Source organism: Serinus canaria, chromosome 5, assembly GCF_022539315.1.
Source record: "Serinus canaria isolate serCan28SL12 chromosome 5, serCan2020, whole genome shotgun sequence".
Lineage (NCBI taxonomy): Eukaryota > Metazoa > Chordata > Aves > Passeriformes > Fringillidae > Serinus > Serinus canaria.
The window spans coordinates 50,441,011-50,461,808 of NC_066319.1; the positions used below are offsets into that span (position 1 = coordinate 50,441,011).

The following is a 20,798-nucleotide window of genomic DNA, read 5'->3' on the forward strand; positions in this document are numbered from 1 at the left end:
AAAAAAGAAAGTTTTTCTACTCATTGTTAAGCCCTTGCTGGCACTGAGATGCTTTGCCTGTGGGTTATGGAGACAGTCTCTGGGAAACATTTTCACTAATTCACTGAAGTCAATGCCATTAGATTAGAAATGTCAGCTCACATAAACTAAAGAAAAAGACAAAATCTAAGCCTTGCTATTTCCAGCACAAGTTTGAAACTCGTGCAATATGCCTAGGTTTGCCTTGCACTTCTGCCTTTTCCTTGGTTCCTTGAACATAACCCACCCAGGTTACCCCACTTGTGTTATCTACATCAAATAAAACTATCTTTGCTAGACTATACCTGGGCTAGCAATTTTCTTTTCTAAACAAGACAGATCTAACAGCTTGATCTCAGCACTGTTCATATCAAGACAAATAGCTAATTATTGGATTTTTCTTCCTGGAATCATAGCAAAAACATTGAAGTTCTTTTGAAGAAGGGAGATAATTAAATATTACATGAGGTACTTAACAAAGTGTATTTTCTCACTGGAATACATCCTCAAATAAATATCCCTAGTTTAAACCTCCTGGTGCAGTGAAAGAGAACAGACAGTACTAAAAGTATCCCTGTGTCCAGTGTAACTTCAATTTTCACATCATGATTTAACACTTGCTGTTTATACTTAGAAACTAATATTTGCTTTTCTATACTATCTTCCACCTGAGAATATCAAGGACCTGACAGCTTCCTGATGACCTCATCCTTCCAGAGGCACTCAGATCAGGTAAAAAGCTCCAGAAAAAAAGTACAGTGAGATTTCTGCAACTTGCCCAACGTCAACGAGGAAGGTGATAGCAAGACAAGTCTGATATTCTTTCTCTGGTGTTCAACTCACAGATGTCCATTCTTTCTGTACTGATCCCACTTTGTAACATTCACTACTTTTTTGTGTGCAGCATGTTCTCAGCAGCCCAAGAAGACATACAATCTAGTAAACTATGTACAAAAGAAAATGGAGCTACTTTTTATTACTTTGAGATATGACCTCTTACCAACATATTTAAAGCAATTTCCAAGTTAGCCTTTATCATCAAATGGAAATTTTATTTATATTTTCAACATGAAATACATTAAAATACAATGTTGGGCTGACATACATGCTTTTCTGCAAGAGGGATCAATTCTGTCTTGCATATTCTGATTTTAAATAGATACAAGTCCTATTTTAAACTTCTTCTGTACTCTGCTGTTCATGATAATTTACTCATTATTTATAAAGCACCGATTACAGGCTGTACATAACTAGGGAGTGATGACACACAACAGAAGACAACAATTACTTGGCTGTGGATTATGAAGTGCTAAGTTACATACACATTTCTTCAAAATTCAAAAGCCAGCTTCCTTGGAGTCATGAACTGCTTCACAATTTCATCTGTGACCTGCTTCCTTCTCTCTTGATGAGCTGCTACCAAGGGCTGCATTGTTTCAATAAGTACCTTCTTCAGCTCCCCTGTGAGCAATTCCCCACTGGTGTAGGCCTGTCAAGAAAGTGTTGGTTGCTGAACATGGTGCCATTCACAAAAAGACTCAGTGATCAGTATTTCTTTAAAAGACAGATTTGGATTACTTAAAAGTAAGTACATGCCTTAGAAGATTATCTGGTATCACTCTGAAAATGCAACTTGCAGAGTTGCTTGTTGCCTGTTAAAACATTAAGATATCTGGCAAACTTTGTGTGTGTCAAGTTATTATAAGGACTAAATAAACTACATTCACTAGTTTAACTAGGAAATCCTGTAATTCCTTTCAGGAAACTGCAACTTTCCTCCCCAGAATCCCAGTTCCCAGTTCAAATAAACAGTTGAAGCCTTTTTTTTTTTTTTTTTCTTCAGTAACAGGTACAAATTCTCACTTTTTTCTCTCATTGCATTTGGTAAGAGACTAGATGTGATTAAAATATCCTTTTTATAGCAAAGACACTCAGAATCTATGTTCACACTGCACTCATATTCACAGTTGGTAATCCATTCCATTGCTCAGTACTGAAATGCTTTAGCTTAGAAGCACAGGCCAAGTTTATTGGTTCAGCCACATTTAGCAACCAGGCTGGGACAGTTCAGCTGTATTTGAAATGACAATTAACATGATTACCTCCCCTCATCATCAAGCCATTTATAACACCTGCTCAAGGTGTAAATGCTGCTGATGTTCACTCAGCAAGAGTAAAATATTTTAACAAGAACAAGTGGAATTGCAAGTTCAGTGGTGTAGTTTGAGGTCTGTATGTTTGAGGTCTGTATGGGTTGTTTAATCTGGAGTAAAGGAGACTCAGAGGTGACCTTATCACTCTCTGCAACTTCTGAAAAGTGGTTGTAGTCAGGTGGGGGCTGGTCTCTTTCACCAGGCAGCAGCTGACAGAATAGGAGGACACAGTCTCAAGCTGCATCAAAGCAAATATAGGGTGGATATTAGGAAGAAGTTTTTTACAGAAAGGGTGATAAAGTTCTGGAATGCTCTGCCTGGGGAGCTGGTGGAGTCACCATCCCTGGATGTGTTTAAGAAAAGACTGGATGTGGCATTCAGTGCCATGGTTTAGTTGAGGTGTTAGGGCATGGGTTGGACTCAATGATGTTTAAGGTCTCTTCCAATCTAGTCAATGAATTCTGTTATTTTTTGCTTGTTAGTTTGTAATAAAAACACCAAAGCTACTTTCTCTGGAAGTGTCCTCTGGTGGTACAGGTGAAGCAGCTGCACTGATGCTGTTCCATGTTTTCTACCCAGGTTCTGAGGTGCCACTGCAGTGAGCTGCAAGCTGTGGGCCAGGCTTTGTGCTCTGCAGCACACTTAGGCTGACACTCTTGCAGTGGCTGGAGATCAATGAAAAAAATCTCTTTAAGTCAAATGTGCTTCAGGTTTCCATAGGGAATTCACAACAGCACAGAAAAGAGTAGCTATCCAACCCTGCTCTTGAGTGGGAAGGAGTAGAGGGCTGGAGAAGAATCTGCAGCTCTTGATCTTCTTGCAGCTGTTCCCAGCAGGAGAAAGCTGATAAACCAATGTGACAGGGATGTTATCTACTGCAGCTCCTGCCTTCCAGAGAAAACACACCACCTAGTATTGGTGAGGAAAGGAAGGGAAGTGGCTTGCTACCAGCCCTGGGGACAGAAATCTGCCAGATAGGCTTAAAGAAAAAGCAACGTATATGAAGCATTTTTGCCTGGGATCAATGAATCAGTTCCTCAGAGCTATTAAATTTCTTGTGATGATGATAGAAAACCAAAACCCAGCAAGCTTTAGATATGAGCTTTTGTAGTTTTGCAGAATGTTTAGGTACTTTACAATAAGTAATAGGCAGAGTGTATTATACAATTAAAACAACACTAATCCCAAGGTGACATCATCTGAAAGGCAGGGAAGATACTGTCCTACAGAGTGTTGGAGATTCCTGTGAAAACACTGGGGTTTTTTTGTTTTAAAGGAGACAGAGTGGCCTGTGAGAAAGAACGCCGCAAAGAAACAAAAACTGAGATACTAATACTGAAACTTGAAAGGGACAGAGAGCATGAGAATAACACCAAAATTACCTTCCTGGAGAAGGTCCTCAGGAGGACTGAGCTACATCTCTGTGGAGGGCTGAGGCACAGCTTTGTCCTCGGAGCAGGGAATGAATAACCCTGACTGCAGTTTAGTTACTCACCTGCTTCAGCTGCTCGAGCCTGTCATCATCTTCCAGGAAGAAAGTCAGGTACATAAAGGACACATCAACATCACAGTTGCCTCCGTACTTCCTGTGCTCTTCAATGGTGTCCCTGCCTCCCGAGAAGGCGTGCTTGTTAATCTGAAACAACACCAGGGGCTTGTTAATCTGAAACAACACCAGGAGCTCCTGCTGTAATTCCCACCACAATCAGGATTACTTTATTACAAACAGAGATGTATCATGATCCTCCAAATTCTTTGCTAAGGATTAGCTGAGGAATGAGTGGGACAAGTTAAAGCAGAGCCTCAGGACTGAAAAAAGGAGGTCATCAGAACCCAGCAGGGGAAAATGGCTATACACATACTCCTCAGACTGCATAATCAGGATAAAAATTAAGCAAAAATTAAAAATAATCTACTCAAGAATCAGTTAAAAAAGCTTTAATTCCTTTTTGCTGAAGCTGTTGGATAGAATTTGTGCTTACAGAAAATGTACTTCATGTAACAAAAATTACGATATTTACTTTATCAAGAAATTAATTTTGGAAGAGATGAAGAAGGCATGGAAAATCCTGCAGAAATCCTAGAGATAACCTTATCCCTTTTTGTGGAAAAGAAAAACAAGAGAAAGCAAAGTTAAACATTACAAAGGTCTGTCTAGAATGCTTAAAATCAGACCAATGCTACATTGTTCAGTCTAAAAATGGAATATTTGCTGACAGCCTCCCTCCTTTTAAGCATAGTTTCCTATAGGCAGATGAACAGCACTATTGAACAGATGTAACTGCTAATCCCATTCCCAATAAATTCAGAACCCACTGGCCTATTTTGAGCATTTATACATATGTAGAACTCTCTGAGGATGCTAATCTTCCTACAAATTTAAATAAAATAAATTGCTAAGAGGAAAAAAAATTTCTCAACCATATGCTGAGCTTTCATTTAGCTCTTGTATCTTTTGAGATACTGTTATCCACCTGCCAAGAGACACATTTGCATATGAAGTGGGTTTTTTTTTTAGTTCTGGTATCTAGGAGCTGTTATATATTTACAATTTAAGAACATTCCTATTATCTGTATAGACTGTCTAGGGCTTTTTTGAATCTCTCCAACACCCAAGTTACAGATGAAGTCTTGTGGCAACGAACTACCATCAGAAATCAGGCACTGATGAATATTTTAAGGCAATGAACTGCCATCTGCCACACACATCTATTCTTATATTGTAGGGCAGCCTGAATAGCTGTCTCAGCATCTGTAAAATGAAGTTTTCACATACTCTTCTGCACTGACCTTCCTCCTTACTAGATTTTGCAAACCTGTATGAAATTTTTTCAATGCCCTTTATCTCTACAGCTTGTGTTCTTCCTAAACAGAGGTTTAGGAATACAGCACGACAGGTGAAAGCAATTTTTTGTTAAAACATAAAAAGATTCCTTTCCTCATCTCAAATTCATTTTTTTACATATTCTGGAATCTACTCATTAACTGAGGGCTTCAGTGACCTATCCATAGTGATGCACTGATCTTTTCCACCCTGAATTTCTCTGAATCCTCAATATGTCTGTAGACATAAAATCTAAACAACACTTTATAGGAAAACAAACAAGTAACTGAGTTGTAATTTGCTGATAGGTACAATAAGAATAGTTTATTAAAATGCTGCCACTCATTTTATTAGATTACCCAGAATCCTCTTAGCCATTCCCACTACATAGCAATTTTTTATCTTCCACTACCTGTAAGTTTTGAACCTCATTAATTAGCAATGTACCAATAATCTGAAAAATGCTTTAAGCAGTAATTTTTTGTGTCCAGCATAGCATTCTCTTTTTAACTTTTATTCATGACCAGAAGTCACCTTTCCTAATGTATTTTTTTATTTATTTGCTATAACAGTATTTGGTCTTTCACTAAAGCTGTATTTCCATAAAGACTTATTTCTGATGGGTTACAGAAGCTGAAATAAATCTCAGCTTGTCCACAATTACTCCACACTTTACATCATTCAGATTCTTCTTTATGTTTTTTATATTCCAAGTACTAGAATTATTTTTTAATTTTTTCAAGTTTAAAGGCAGTAGAATTAGGAGTTATGAATGTGGATCTCATTGCAGATCAAAAGTTACTTGCCAGGAAAAAACCATGGAAGAATGTTACCAATATTGCCATTAACCATGTAGTCTCTATTCTGAAATTACAGCTTTATTTTTTTAAACAACTCGGTAACTGTGCAAGTTAACTGGAATTATTATATTCCAATCACATGAAGAATTCCATTTCATCAAAACAGCACTGCTTAATCAGTTTCTACAAAAGAGAATGAAGTGTTATGGGGTGGCTGTCAAAGAGTCTCACCATAAGAGAATTAATCCAAGCCTGCCCAACAGAAACAACATAAACATATTTTCTTCTTGTTCTGACATTTATTCAATGCCTGGTTTCATGCCTATAAATTCCTTCCCAAGGACTGATTTTCATTTTCTTTAAATACCACAACACAGGTGAACTTTTGCAAAACTACATCATCTGACACTCCATCAAAGCAATCTTCCTTTGAACTTAGAAACAAACCAGGAACATATTCAGAAGAAAATACTCCTTCTGAGTTGAAATTCAGCAAAATGTTTATTTGTAAATTGGAGTGAGCAGATTTCTTTGTGAATTGGCAGCAACAGATTCTCGAGCAGCAGGAAAGGTCTGACCTGTGTTGTAACTAACACCATGCAATGTTTGGTGCTCCCAGCAAGGAGAGGCAGTCAAGAGAAAGAGCTGTGTATTAGGTTTACATCATGGCCTGTCAGATTTCAAAACTATGGCAACATAAGATTTATTTTAAGAGCATGAGCCTCCACAGCTCTTATTCTTACACCACTGCTCTGCAGGAATCAGAAAAAGAAACATGTTTTGTACACTATCCCAGCTAATATTTTCGCTGTCAGACTAGCTGGTAAGGCAAAAGATCATATTTGATAGTTTAGCTAAATTTGCATAACTCAGTCAATTTCTGAAGATGCTTTGCCGTGAAATGTATGGAAAACCTGATTCACACGTGTTCAAGGAAAACACTGAAAACTGTCCTCGTAACCAGAAGGACCTCTGAAGGAAGTGCCAGACAGCTGAGGGGGATATCAAAGGAGTGTCAGGTAGGAGCTGTGGGCCAACCTCTGCAGCACTTTCTCATGAAGCTGGAGACTATTCTACCAACATGGTGCCTATAGACATGGCTCAGTGGTGGACTTGACAGGGATAGGTTCATGGTTGAACTCTATGATCTCAAGGGTCTTTCCTTAATGACCTAAATGACTCTATGATTCCATGACCTCTCCTTTTTGTTGTAAAGCTTTGTGTTATCAGGTTTCACAGGTACTTACCTTTGTCTTGATTTGTTTGGGTGTATCAGTGAGGAAGATGGAGGAGTTTGGGTCACTAGCACTCATTTTGGTCTGTGCTCCTTGTAGGGCTGGGAAGAAGACTGAGTGGAGTAAGGCTGGTTTAGGCTGTCCAATTCTTGGTGCTACATCACGGGTCATTCTAAAATACGGATCCTAAAACAAGCAGTAAAAGCAGAGAATAAAGTTGAAAAATGTGATTTGAAATAAATTCTGCTTGATGCTGACTCATTCATGCCATAAGAAGTAATGTCAAAAAACCAAAAACTGAAAAAAGCAAACCATGAAATATTCCAGAATCTACTTTCAATCCAGTTCATTCAGAACACCAACAAACAAAATCCCCCTTTTTTTTTCCTTTTCCATAGTGATGTTGCTGTACACTCTGATTCCCTTAAGTAATAAGCATATTTACAAAATTTTACATTAATTCAAATAGTTGCTAAAACTATGCTTAATATGGCTGGAGATGGATGCAGCCTAAGAGGAAAGCTTTCTCCCAAAGCATTTTAACAACCAGCAGAGAATCTGAACTAAATCAGCAAGCAAGCTGGCAGTGCTGTGCTGATGATATGCCTTCAACCAAAGTGAAATTTTACTTCATAATATTGCAGCTGATTAATTTGATTACATCCTCTTCCAGTGTCCCTGTGAATAAAATAGCTAAAGATTGTGATTATATCCTTCAGACAGTGAAGGATATAATTCCTAGAAATCCTACTTATTTAAAGTAAAGACCCTATTACTCTCATTTGAATCTGATGTTCTTTCAGTTCTCTCTCTAAATCTGAATTCTTAAGGTTCTGCAGCCTTTCTGGCAAACTATTTCAGTGCTTCTTTATTCTTACTGAGAGAGGGTTTTTCCCCATGGTTCAACAGAAATCTCTTGTGCTGCAAGTTGAGCTCATTCCATCTTGTCCAAGTTACCATGGAGATGGCCAAAAGTTTCTTCCTACCCCCATGTCAGTGTGCTTTTGCATAGATGTTACAGTCTTGCTTTCCTAGATGTCAGCTCAGTGTGAATGGAGTTGAGATCAAGAGAGACCTAAGACTGGATGAATACATGATTGTTGGGTTAAGCCTTCATCTTTTAGGTCTTTCAGTTTCTACCCCAGAAAGGTGCTTGCAGGAATGTTTCACAGATGCCTTGAGACACCACCACGAAGCCTGAATGGTACAATATAAAACCAAATCCATAAAAACCAAGTTAAGCAATATGATTTTCTTACCTGGTCAATAGCACATGGGATAAGACACTGAATATTCTCCTTGCCATTGAATATCTGTGGAAATGATGAACTGAAGGATGGAGCAGCTTGGATAGCAGGAAAGCTGATCTTACCTGAAAAACATATTTGGTAAAGCTAAGCAATCAACAGAAGCAGTGTTAAAGAGAGAGAATTTTTTGCAGAACATAAAATGCACAAGTGAATTATCCAAATACTTAGTTGAAGACCAAGCTCTATCTTTACCAAGCTTTGCTGCCTTAACTGAGGAAACCTTTTCACCTTTACCTTCTGCAATGTTGACAAACCTTCAACTGACATAGAAAAGGCAAGTTGTGACCACACTGACTTCAGCAAAAGTTCATCACTGCATACTCTCTTGATCACTGAACTATCTGCCCTTTCCAGAAACAGAACTGACTAAGCTTTCCTTTTTTTTTTTTCACTTTGTGCGAGAATTCCTGCAGTCATCACATAAGCTTTCCTCTAAGATCTTAAATCACCGCTATAATCACTCTGCACTCATGGAGCATCTCAGATATGCCCAGTTTTCTTTTATACAGGGCTTAATCCTAGCGTGGCCAACCTGGAGCTTATCAAAATCCTATCAGAACAGACAGCAAGTGCTGGACTTTTACACACATGTGATGAAGTCATAATTACAATACCATATTTTATCAGAGCACTGCTAAAACAAGCGCAAACCTGCTCCTTGGTTACAGTGAAGGCTGAAAGTTGTCACTGGCCTAATTACTGGATGAAGAATGATGATAATGCTCAGAAACATCCAGGATTTAATGTCATTTTTACACAGAATCTTTTCTCTTGGCCATGTGACAGAAACCTGCAATTGCAGTGAAGTAAATGGGAGACTCCAGTTACCCAGCACCTTGATAATTTAGGCTATTCAGCACTCAATTTTTTTCATATATGTAAATGCCTAGGTGTATTAATGCAACCTTTTCTGACATGTTTCTTTACAAATTTGGCATAGAAATTTCTAGGAGGTAAGATTGCCTATAGCTCCAATCACTGTAACAAAAGAATAAAAGAAAAAGTACTTCTCTGTTTTGGATTCCTTAACATTTGTGTTTGGTACTTTGCTCTTACTAAAGTCAAAAAGGTGGAAGTCCTGCTAGAAATTTCATTGTAAAGTATGTTCTATTCTGAAGGAAAAACAATAACATCAGAATCTCCCTAGAAACATAATCCTCCTGCTTTTTCTCCCTGTTTCATGAGTGGCACACTAATCTCTTTAAACTCTTATTTAAAATAGCTCAACTGAAAGTGAAAGCAAGCACTGTTTCTCGTAACTAGTACAATTTCCTACCAATGCAATCGCTGTCTGTAAAGCCAAAGATTCCTTTCACTTGGTTAAATGTGACATGCTTCTGAACTTTGACAATGTTTTTGTAGAATCCAGCACTTGTCCTGTGAGAAAAAAAAAATGAGGAAAAACAAAATGAGAAGAGGAAGAGAGTAAAAGTAGAAACTTTGACTGCAAAAGCTGAGAACATCAAAAACCTGCAGGATTAAGTCTCACAGTTTCGGACTTTTTGTGGCTCATTGAGATGATAATTAGAGAATCATTTACAAACAGGAATTTTATGCCTTGAAAGTTTAATTTTTTCTTCCCTTCCCCCAATAATTACTATAAACATTCTTCTTTAAACTTCACTCAATGCTGTATTATTAAAATAATCAACTAAAACAATTTGCTGAAATGCCTTCTGTTAAAGCCAATAAAGTGTAAACACATCTAAGAGATTTTGATACCATCTTAAGCAAATCAATCAGGAAGTTTCTCAGTGGTTTAGGTATTTTTACATTTCAGCTCGTTTAATATATTTTTCATAATTTACACATGCACACACAAGTATTTGTTCACATGTTATATAGGAGAATGACAATAATATATATGTAGTGTTAGACAGCAGAAAAAATGTTTCCATTTCAAGTATTACAAAACTTGTCTTGAAGCCTTCAAATTTAGACACACTTCTAAGTGTAGTCAAAGTTAGAGAGAAAATACAGAGAAAATATTAACACTTTTTTCACTACAGTGCTCGAAAGAAATTCAGAATACTTACCCTAAATAGTCTAAATCCGAAAATATAAAGGTTTTATTGATGTCAAAACCACATGCAATGATGTCTTTTGCATTTTCTCTAGCATATTCATATGCCTTCTCAATTGTCATGTCCTTCCAAAGGTATTTTTCATCATCAGTTAACTGTATTACCAAGGGAACATCAAATACTTCTTGAAGCCACCTAAAAGAAGCAGACATTTTTTATATCAAAACGAAGACATAAATCATCCAGCTAAAATATTTTTATATATTTAAATATTATATGGAGAGGTCTGCTCTTTTCTTTGTAGGCATATGCAGTTACATTTATGTGAAGACATATAATGTTTTATACAGGTGGTAATGACAACTTACCTGGAAAAAAGACTCACTGTTTCCTGTACACATGACAGAGGTCACCACTTGCAAAGGAAACAGAATTCAAAGAGGTTTTACTTTTCTTAGCCCAATGTCTCTGTGTCCTGCTGCTGCAGGCAGCACCTTACAGAGTAATGTTACTGAGTCTTGTAAGGAGCTGGTTTTTAGGAACAGCAGAAATTCTAAGGAGTGCCACATGGCTAAGAGAGTAAGAAGAAGGGCTTTATGGTGATGCAGGCATTGTGATCATTTCAGTGAAAAGGTAAGAGTGAATTAAGTTCATTAATATTCACCTCACATAATCAGATATCCTTGCAATGTATCATGGCAATTTCACAAGCCATGTTCAATGTTCTTTTGAAAAAAATGCTTTGATCAATACAACTGGTAGAAACAGCTTACTTTGTGAACAAAAATGGGATGAGATGACCAACGTGCATTGCCTGAGAGGATGGCCCTCTGCCTGTATAAAGGTAAAAGGGCTTCTTGTTTTCATAAGCATCAAGTACTTGGTCCATATCTCTAGAGAAAAAAACAGAGAAAACAAGATACAATTCTTTAGCAAGAAATACCCACAGTAAAAAGCCTTTATTCAAAATCTGAGTGTTTTTAAAGCCAAAAGTACTTATAAATAAATTAGAGTATGTTAAAGGTCCTGGAAATAAGAAAGTTCTTGTTAATTTAAGAAAAGCATGGTCTCCTTCAGTCTTCATGGGGAAAAAAAAACCTCAAAGAAAAATGAAATCAAAAGTGAAAATTTAATGTTGAAATTGTGCAACTTTTAAAATTACTTTTCTGGATAGAAATCTCTAGAGCCTAGCAAAACAGCCAGGGACCATTTCTCCAATAGGTTCAACCAAGCAGCTTAGCTGATTCTGGTGGAGGTCATGCCCTCAGTCGTGCTCAGGTCCTTCTGTGAAACCTGCTGGTGCCACAGCCCAAAAGGCCCTGTGTGCTAACATTAAACTGTGAAGGTCACTGGCAGGCTCATGCTTCAGATTATTCCCTGAGCCTTTTCTGTACCACAAACAGATGCATGGGAGCCTTGCTGAAACCAACAGTGGCACCTGGAGTTCTCTGCCAGGCCACTGCCTCTGGCTGCTGACACAGAGTCAAAATAAGTCTGCACTCTGAGCACATTTCTTCAGTTTGGGGTTCCTGAGGACACATCAGAAACCCACGCAATCAAGAGTTTCAAGTGTTGCCAGGGGAAATCTGCAAGAGTTGCTAATTTCAAATGGCACAGTTGGTTTGCCTTGGCATAGAAGCACATGGTTTTTGCTAGTTACAGGCTTCTCCCAATAATTCTTGCAGGAAGTCTGCCCAACAGGCTCTTTTGAAGTTTAATAAAAGAAAAACTCACCTGTGGGAAAAAAAGATTCCTCTACGTAGAAAGTGGTGAGGTTTTTGCCCAATAGCTCTTTCTATTCGATTAATCAGATCTGTGTCAATTTTACTGCTGCCAAACCGAACTATAATCATAAAATGTTAAAAAAAAATAAAAATAAGAACAGCATAGCTACAATCAGATCTTGGAATACCAAGAACATACCAATGCAGGCTATATTAAAAAAAGACATCTTCAAGTCAAAGTCAAAGTCAATTTTCCTGATTCTTGCCTGAGGACCCAGCAGTCACCTCCAGTATTATCTCTATGCTAGGAGGCTCAACTCACTCACAACATGCAGTACTTCTCCATCCACAAATTACTGTAATTGAAGTCTCCCTACAGCAGAAGCAATGATATTCCAAGCATTAATATTCCAAGCAAAACATAAGAAACACATTCAGATCACCAACTTGTCCTAAGCCATACAATAAAAATGTCTAAGAGGCTCTGAATGTTTCTCTTTTGATGTCCAAATTTTCTGCTGTCAGACAACATCTTTTGCTTTCACTCAAACAACATCACCAACCCCAAATACTCTTCTGCAAACTTAATTCTTCTTTAATATGTATATGATTACAGACACTGCTCCCCTCAAGAGGCTTGAAAAGGAAATGCATAATGCTCTTCATGGCAATCAGTAAGGCTTATGACTTGGTGGTTTAGGAAAGGCTGTGATAGAGTAAAAAGCAGTATTTTCCCTATTCCCAGTAATTCTGGGATCCTAATAATCAGGCCAATGCTCTATAATTTAAATTTGTTTGAAAAAAAATCTGTGTAAGAATCTACTGCTTGCTACTACTACTCTGCTCTATTCAATACTAGAATTATACAACATTGCACTAATAAAATGCAAAATGCATCACAAAATGGCAAATGATAATCTGAATGAATGCTAAAAAAAGACCAAATGAGCATGGAAATGATTCAGCACATCAACAGCAACTGCTAAGAGGCTAATCTGACAGGAGCAGAAAACATGAAAATGCCCTGGATTAACTGGGACTGGCTACCCTAGAAATATTTGTGTACTGTCAGAAAAAGTGATTAGAAAAGCTCTCTGGGGTATAGAACACTTCACTGGAAATGCCTAAATATCTTTATATTAAACATTCACAGGATGCACAACTCCCTTTTCTTTGCCCATGTTCAGCTTTTCTGCTAAAAGATCATTTTTCCCTACCTATTTCCCCTTATTTGAATGTTCAGAACATCTTAGGCTGTCTGCTCACAAAGAATCAGCCTTTCTAAACAGCTTCTAACAAAGTCTCTGCTCCTAAACAAGCTTTAAAAAAATATTCCTAATGTGCTTTTCATCTCTGGTGTTCTAGCTTTTACGAAAAGACAGCTTTCAACTCACTGTGCAGAAGTCCTGAGAACTGCCATTTCCAAAAGCATATTTGCATTTGTTGAAAATTCATTGTGCACTTTTCCTCTTTGCCACTGCCCTGTTATAACTACAAAGAGAAATGTATACCCTAATATTTGTCATACAGTAACTCTGGTGACCAGGCCAGTCTCAATGATCTCTGAACAGTCATGACAACAGGGAGAGGCAGCTGGAGGCTGGAAGAATGCAAATGCCAATCCTAACTTAAAGAAGGGCTAGAAGAAGGAATTGTGGAACTGAGGTGGACAGGCCGGTCCACCTCACCTCAACCTGAAGCAAATAATCCCGGAAATCATTCCCACACACTAAATTTCTAGGGAGGTTCATATCTAGTATTTAGCTGACAGAACCCTTCCCAGAATATCTTCAGGCTGTTTTGTTGTGCTACCATGCACTTATGTGCACATCTAGGACAAGCATTTGAGAAGAAGACCTCTTCAATTCACATACTGCTTTCATTTTTTCTGTGTTTGATTAAATATAAGCACGGTGGCAACTTACTCAGGTACCACTAGTAACAGATTATAGTGGCACAAATATTTCCCTTAGGGTAGGAGCTATCCAATGTAACAACAACTTTAATTGTTATTTTTTAAAAGGGAAGGAAAAGAAAGAAGCTTATCAATAACAACCAGGTACTGTTTCACATCCCGAAGAGGCTAGGCTAGCATTCTTCTCTGAAACATTTCCAACACAGCACTTAGAACAAGAAAAATGACTCATTTATCAAATTCACTAATCTGAGAGTAGTGTAAAGAAGTAAAAACCTTTTAGGCTAACACAAACTCTATGGAAGATGAAAGGTCTTATGTACACAGTTACAGGAAAAAAGGGCATGAACTGATTTATGGTAAGTAGTTTTCAGGAAGGTCCTGAGATTGTGCTATCACAATTGTGCAATTCTTCCTTTTCTAAAATGGTCAGGACCCTTCCCTCCAGGAAAAAAACCCAAATCACTTTTCTGTAACTCTTATGCAAGTAACAAGATTATGAGAGATATTTTCCACTTCCAGATTCTAATAAATATATTTTTTCCTTCTCTCACACTGATCTATTTTTTTCTTTGCACACTTCTCCCTTTCCCATTTTCTCTTTCTCCTGTTACTTCCTGAAGACTCAGCCAATGTGTGCATACATTTGACACAATCTCTCAGTAACATAGAATAATGCTGACACAAGCAACTGTCCCAAAAGCAAATATAATTACTGCAACATAGGGTGTATGCTCTACTGTGAGCAAAAACTACTAAGCAGACCTCAGCAATGTGCAACTGAGGTACTAAACATGAATTGAAGATTGACAATAACAAAAAAAGGAAAAATAGAGAAATTAATGAATAGTTCTCTCACTTGTTTCTATGCTAGACTCAAACAAGTTATTAAAACAGCAAACTGTAAAACCAATAAGGAAATTACCTAGACCTCTGTTTCTTAAACTACAAAACTTCGCAAGTTTTGTAATAAACCCATCTGAAACATTTTCCATGACACTGCATGTTTTTGAATGAGCTGCAACTCCTTCACTCCAGCCAGCACTTGGCTGCCTGTAAGTGTGCCTTCTGAGGAAGTCATGAGACTTAACAGATTTCTGCATTAGTTTTGGATCATTCCTGCCCCCTCTAATCTATAACTGATGTGAGGAGCAGGTAGGAAGGATCCTTCAGCCTGGTCAAAATGCTCTTCTGCATTTCAGCCACTGAATACTCAGTCACAGTGTCCTCATTATTGTAATTTCTAATAACAGTCCTTACATCAAAAAACAAACCACAGTAAGACTTGGATTTTGAACTTAAAAGTTCCTTGCAAGGTATTTAAGTCTTTCATAGGAAATCTCCACCTGGGACATTTTAATCTCTTACAGCAAATTCTTTAGACATGGAAATGCTAAAATTAGACATAAATTAAATGTTACCTATGATGTTTTGATCTGGATTTGTTATGATGCCTTGCTGTTTCTGTGGTCATTAGGATCACTTTACATAAATTCCTTAGTAGCAGTGAAGGAAGAGTTAATACCTATGAGTTTGTCATAATCCACGCCTTTAGCATTTGATGTCTGCACATTCCAGGGATCCACTAAATCCTCATCCTCTTCTTTAGTTGTACCGTTGTTTATTAATACAAGATCTTTTGGAGGCAAGCCTGCCTGATAATCTTGTCCTGTTGTTGTTTTATACGACAGTTTTAATGATAAGAGCATCCTCACTGCTGCATCAATTTCATCCTGAATAAAGGAAAAATGCCAAACAACTGTTTGCATTAACATACTTAAAATAGACAATTACATTAATGTCCCAACCTTTCAAAAGCCCACATCCATGCTTTGATCTGAAGTGCATCATTAATAAACCCTAAACTCTGTTTTATCTAAATGCTTTCAGCATCAATGACAAGTGTAGAAGAAAAGCAAATACTTATTCATTAGAATATAAATCATCACCATTGCCAAGACATTTAAAGCACCTCTTTCTTGCTTTTCAATTTCTGCCTAGGAAAAAAATGCTTGCTTGCCTTTCAGAGGTATAACGAGCTTAGCACTTTTACCACAAATTTCTAAAGGTATAAAAATAAAATATAAATTATTATCTAATTTACTTTACAATGCTTTTAGTGGCTCATCTTAAAACAATTTATTCAATACAATTCATTGACAGACTGGAAGACACACTAGAACAAGAAGTTATGGTTATGACCTCTCGAATATAAAGCTATTGTAAAATCTCATGCAAGCAATAAATAAAACAACACTTTATTTGACTCCCAGTTTTCAAGGCTTTCTCCCACAGGCAACACATCAGGAAAGCCCATTTAAAATTGAGCTCTCCTTGCCAAAATAGTGATGACACAATGGGGAATGTGAAATAAATGGCAAATTACTAAATTATTTAAGGGAGATGAAGAAGGGACTGTCAGTACAGTTATAGGAAGACATATTTGATAATGTCTACAATAATGCCTGGAGAAAAAGATTTTCATGAACCATCTAAATCCAGAGAAGAATGCAAGTGACATAAATTTACTTGAGAAATAAATGCCTTGGATCCTGTCACGTGATATGCCAATGGAAGAAGCAGATTTCTAAGCCTAGGACTGTTCTTCAAGAATAAAAACTTCAGTCTTGCCAGTGACTACCTTACTCCAGATATGCCTGTTCACAGTTCACAGAATGGACATGAACAGTTTTTAACAAGGGTTTTTCTCATCGCAATGCAAAATAGATCTTAGAACGATCAAATTCTTCAGCACTCAAAGACATGCCTCAACTGAAAAAAAACTGGTTCAAAACATGAAATGCAAATACCTTTGGTGCTTTTCCTGCTTTCAGTGCTCTGACTTTTTCTCCTTGTTCAGTCACTCTTTCAAACAGCTGAAGTGGACTCAGAGACTTCAAGTCACAGTTGGGGCTGTCAGCCATTTTGCCAGACTGCACAAAGATGTGTTTAGGTACAACTCAACTGAATTTATCCTCTTCCAACTCTTTGGCTTGGAGATTCAAAACAGCAGCAACAAACAGAACTGCAGGGCAAAAAGCAGTATGTTTTACTTTAGTATAAGTCTTCAAGATTAGGTGAACAGAATAAGGAAAAAAACCTATACTGATCCCTACCACATTCTATTCATATCAAATTGATAAATGTGGAGACATTACACAGTGAGCTTCAGTTTCACATAAAAATGGACAGAGACTGACAAGAGCACCAGGTGAATTCAGACATCACTGTTCAAGTTGTCTGTCTATGTATTTAACACTAGAACATCTTTTCAAAGTCAAATCCCTGGCAAAAGAAAAATAATTAAATATGGGTATATACAATTCAGAGCATCTCAGAACAACTGGTAGAGGCCATCTGATTGCTGATTAGTTAATGTTCCTGCACTGATACCCTGTCAAATTCTGGATGATGAGACTTTCATAACTACAATATGGAATTTTGTCTTGACATTTAATAGAGTACTTCAGCCCAAAGAGAGATACACAAAAGCAAAGCTTAGTCATCTTCTTTATGGCTTTCCTCCACAAGTTACAAACACATTGATCATCGGTGAGAAATGTTGCTTTCCAAAGAATCCTTGGTCAGCAATAGGCTGTAAATTTGCCTGTTTTTCTCGGAACTATGCAGGAAAAATAACAGGAGATGGTTTAAGATGAGGAGAAGGCTGAGACTAAGAACACAGCAGTCTGCCCAAGCACTCTCTGCCATGAGGTGCCCATGCCCACCCAGTGGGAAGCTCTGTGCCCATGCAGAAAACTCCTGACTTACAAAGGTCTTGTCTCTCTGGAGAGACCCCCTAGCAAATTCCTGATCCACTGCAGTGTATGGAGCACAGACTGACAGAGTGTTAGTGAAAATACACATTCCTTTGGCTCCCTTTTCCCAGAATTAAAACAAACAAAAAATCCAAGCAAAACAAAACCTACTAATATAACAGCTGCATTAGCTGTTCAGCAGTATTTCAAAGCCTTCCTTCTACAAAATAATCAGTCTAATCATAACCTTGGCTATATGTACATAGTGCTTATTTAAGCTGCTACTGTAAAAAGCTTTTACCTGCCTAGCAAACTTTGAAGGTAGATTTGGTAACCAGGTTGTTACCAAAACACACCTATCATTAAGGCTTTGTTTGTCAGTCAGCTGCAGTATTCCCACATTCCAGCTTCAGCTGAATACCCTGAGAAAGTAACTGAGTAGTGGATACATCCACTTATTAATGTAATTTGTTTATTCTATTAACCCTTGGGTTACCATACTTAGATTACAAAATAATGCCTAAGCTTTTAACCTAAACTGATCCCTTATAACTTGACTTTTTGCAGTTTGAAAGTGTGATTAAAAAAAAAGTAATTTGAAGCAGATCAAACAATTTTTTGATGCATTCCTGCAATTTAATTACATATTTTTATTTGGATATTGCCTTCCTCTTCTTCCTGAGCAGAGAATATTTTAAGTGTTAAAGAAAGTAGAGAATAAATACATATTAGAAAATGTTTATGAGATTATGACACACCTTTCCTGTAGGAACATGTCATTTACATTTACAGGCTTCAGATTTCACAAAATAATAAAGGCACAAATAAGAATTTTCTTTGGTGTAGAACAAATTGTGACTTGTTGTTTTAACTTAATTCACTACAGTACAGTCTTACTGATGGAGTGCCTCCATTCAGAAAGGCTGAAATGACAGCTGACACTTGGCACATATACTGGAAAGCAGCAAACCAGACTCCTTAAAATGTCTGAAATAGTATGGATTTAAGCTGAAAAGAAAATCTCAAATGAAGGTGCATCTTCATTAAGAAGTAGCAAAAGTAGTGGTGCAACAAGACATGAGGATATAGTGACTATAAAATGCAAAACACATGGACTGCTGCCTAAAGGTTATCTCTATTTACCTCAGTACTGCCCCTATTTCCTGGTGGAATCCAAGCCAGGAATTAAGTGATGTGGAACACAGGTCTTTACCTTTTGAAATTCATTAATGCAATTGTGAACCACCAAATAAAAAGTCTGTATATTCTACTATTTATCAGGATTTTTTTTTCCTTGCTCTCTTATTGATATTATAAAAATTAACAGTCCCAGACAGATGACATACCATAAGCAAAAAGATCTGAAAGAAAATAATTATTGGAATTGGAGATGAACTATTAGGATATTTAGGACCAGAGTCTGGAATGACCCAGTGTGAACTTGAAAGCCAAGATATGTGTGCTTTTTCTACCTATGAAATGCAGGGAAATTATAATAGGTACTGCTTTTGTGTCCATTCCAAAATGTTAAGTTCCTATGAGAAAAATCTCAAAAATAATCCTTGGCAAAGGTATCAGAAAACTACTGCATCTTCCTCCCTTTCCAACTGGCTGACCATCACAGATCTAGGATATTTTCACTGTCTACAGTCTGACTGGGTAAGTTAGACCTGAGAAAGAAAAAACAGGGTTTCACACTACGACAAACATTATGACTTTCAGAGACAACATTAATACAACAGTCCAGAACAAGCTTTCATGAGCAAATAAAAGAATGTGAGACTAAGTCTAAAAGCACTTACATTCCTGAAAACTGTTTTTCCTCCTGTAAAACAAATCAAAACAAAAAAAGTAAAATTAAAGTAGGTAGAAAATAAGAACTGAGCATCCACACAGAAGTCATGTGAAACAGGCCTTGACAGGCACTTCAACAGAGGCTGCACTTTATAGCAGACCTACCTTCCCAGTCGCGGCAAACTTCAATTTATGCACGAAATTGCAACAAAAGACTGCAAGATGACAGATATCATGACCATTCAAAGACTGAGGAGTGATCACCAGAAAGCCCGACACAAATCTTGGCTGTGCTGCAGCTGTGTAAGAGCAAAGCTGCCGTGCAAGACCCGGCTGTGCCCAGAATGACTCCTCATGCCGGTGCTCCCAGAGCCTGGCGTCTGCCCGCTCCTGCCACGCCCTGCCCGGGCACAGCACGGCCACTGCCAGCTCTGCCCTTCGTGCGGTGCGATGCGTTTTGCAGTGACCAGGACACTCCGCGCTGCCCTTCCCAGGGAAAAGGGCGCTTTCACCTGACCCTCTGGGGAAGCGGCCCCGCAGGGAATGAAGGAAAAGCCCTGGAGTGCATCACCTCGAGTGAAGGAGAAAACGTGCCCGGCACAGACCCTCCACACCCGGCGCCTCGCACCGCTCACATGGGCGGCAGCGACCACCCAGCCAGCCCCTCTCCCGCCCGCCGGGGTCCCTCCCCGGGGGTCCCTCCCCGGGTGCCCATCCGTGCCCATCCCGGCCCGTCCCGGCGCTCCTCACCCGCCGCTCCTCTGTCACCACCATTGCATCACCCCAGCCGGCACGGCCGGTGCTGCTCCCGGCTGGGAAACACAACCCCCCGGAACCATTGCCTCACACTGTCCTCCCTCCTGCTCCCGTCCCCATCCCAAGGGAGCGCTCTCCACTCCGCTCGCAGCGGCGGAAAAGGAGCTTCTTCCCGCTCCAGGGGCCGCGGTCTGACCCTGCCCTTCCCAACACGCGGCCCCAGCCCGGGGACTACGGCACGCGGAACTGTTTGAGTGCGGTGCCATGTTTTCAGCCGACGCGTGTTTAGAAGCGGCGCGGCGGCGGCCGGCAGGTGAGTTCCGGGCGCGCTGCCGGGAGCGCAGGTACCGCGGGGATGGGACCGGGAACCGGGACCGGGAATCGGCACCGGGAACCGGAACGGGGCTGGGGGACGTTGTCCCGGCAGCATGGGTGGTCTCGGCGCCCGCGGTTCTGGGAAGAGGCAAGGGCTCTGCGGGAGAGGGAA

General features: G+C 38.8%; 2 protein-coding genes across 7 annotated transcripts in view; one reads left to right on the forward strand and one right to left on the reverse strand.

Annotated features, from left to right (window-relative positions):
• Nucleotides 1-1,049: 1,049 nt before the first annotated feature.
• Nucleotides 1,050-20,428, reverse strand: WARS1 (tryptophanyl-tRNA synthetase 1). Of its 4 annotated transcripts, XM_050974837.1 has the most exons (13): nucleotides 20,306-20,375; nucleotides 19,721-19,770; nucleotides 19,564-19,586; nucleotides 16,814-17,028; nucleotides 15,529-15,736; nucleotides 12,099-12,207; nucleotides 11,138-11,257; nucleotides 10,377-10,559; nucleotides 9,617-9,717; nucleotides 8,290-8,402; nucleotides 7,043-7,216; nucleotides 3,667-3,834; nucleotides 1,050-1,507 (listed from the first exon to the last, which is right to left on the reverse strand). In XM_050974837.1, exons 4-13 carry the CDS (start codon nucleotides 16,925-16,927, stop codon nucleotides 1,349-1,351), a joined length of 1,449 nt encoding a protein of 482 aa, XP_050830794.1. In that variant the 5' UTR covers nucleotides 16,928-17,028; nucleotides 19,564-19,586; nucleotides 19,721-19,770; nucleotides 20,306-20,375; the 3' UTR covers nucleotides 1,050-1,348. The 4 variants fall into 4 exon arrangements, with proteins under 4 accessions (XP_050830794.1, XP_009099993.1, XP_050830793.1 ...); XM_009101745.4 differs by lacking the exon at nucleotides 19,721-19,770 and having other exon boundaries at nucleotides 3,667-3,807; nucleotides 20,306-20,428; XM_050974836.1 differs by lacking the exon at nucleotides 19,721-19,770 and having other exon boundaries at nucleotides 20,306-20,428.
• Nucleotides 20,429-20,549: 121 nt separating this feature from the next.
• Nucleotides 20,550-20,798, forward strand: part of WDR25 (WD repeat domain 25) — a 64,324-nt gene continuing 64,075 nt past the window's right edge. For 2 of the 3 annotated variants that reach the window (XM_050974835.1, XM_030240046.2), the window contains exon 1: nucleotides 20,550-20,624. The gene's annotated coding sequence lies outside the window, so the exon portion shown is untranslated. Of the gene's footprint in view, nucleotides 20,656-20,798 lie in introns of all 3 variants that reach the window. The other variant, XM_030240045.2, reaches the window with a different exon arrangement.

Excerpts from the sequence above, each read along its gene's own strand:
- WARS1 (XM_050974836.1), bottom strand. The coding sequence starts at position 16,927 with ATGGCTGACAGCCCCAACTGTGACTTGAAGTCTCTGAGTCCACTTCAG. Across the intron at positions 11,258-12,098 it reads GGAATCTTTTTTTCCCACAG|AGATATGGACCAAGTACTTG; the intron begins GTGAGTTTTTCT and ends TTTTTTCTCTAG. Across the intron at positions 10,560-11,137 it reads ATCCCATTTTTGTTCACAAA|GTGGCTTCAAGAAGTATTTG; the intron begins GTAAGCTGTTTC and ends TGCTTCTTTTAG.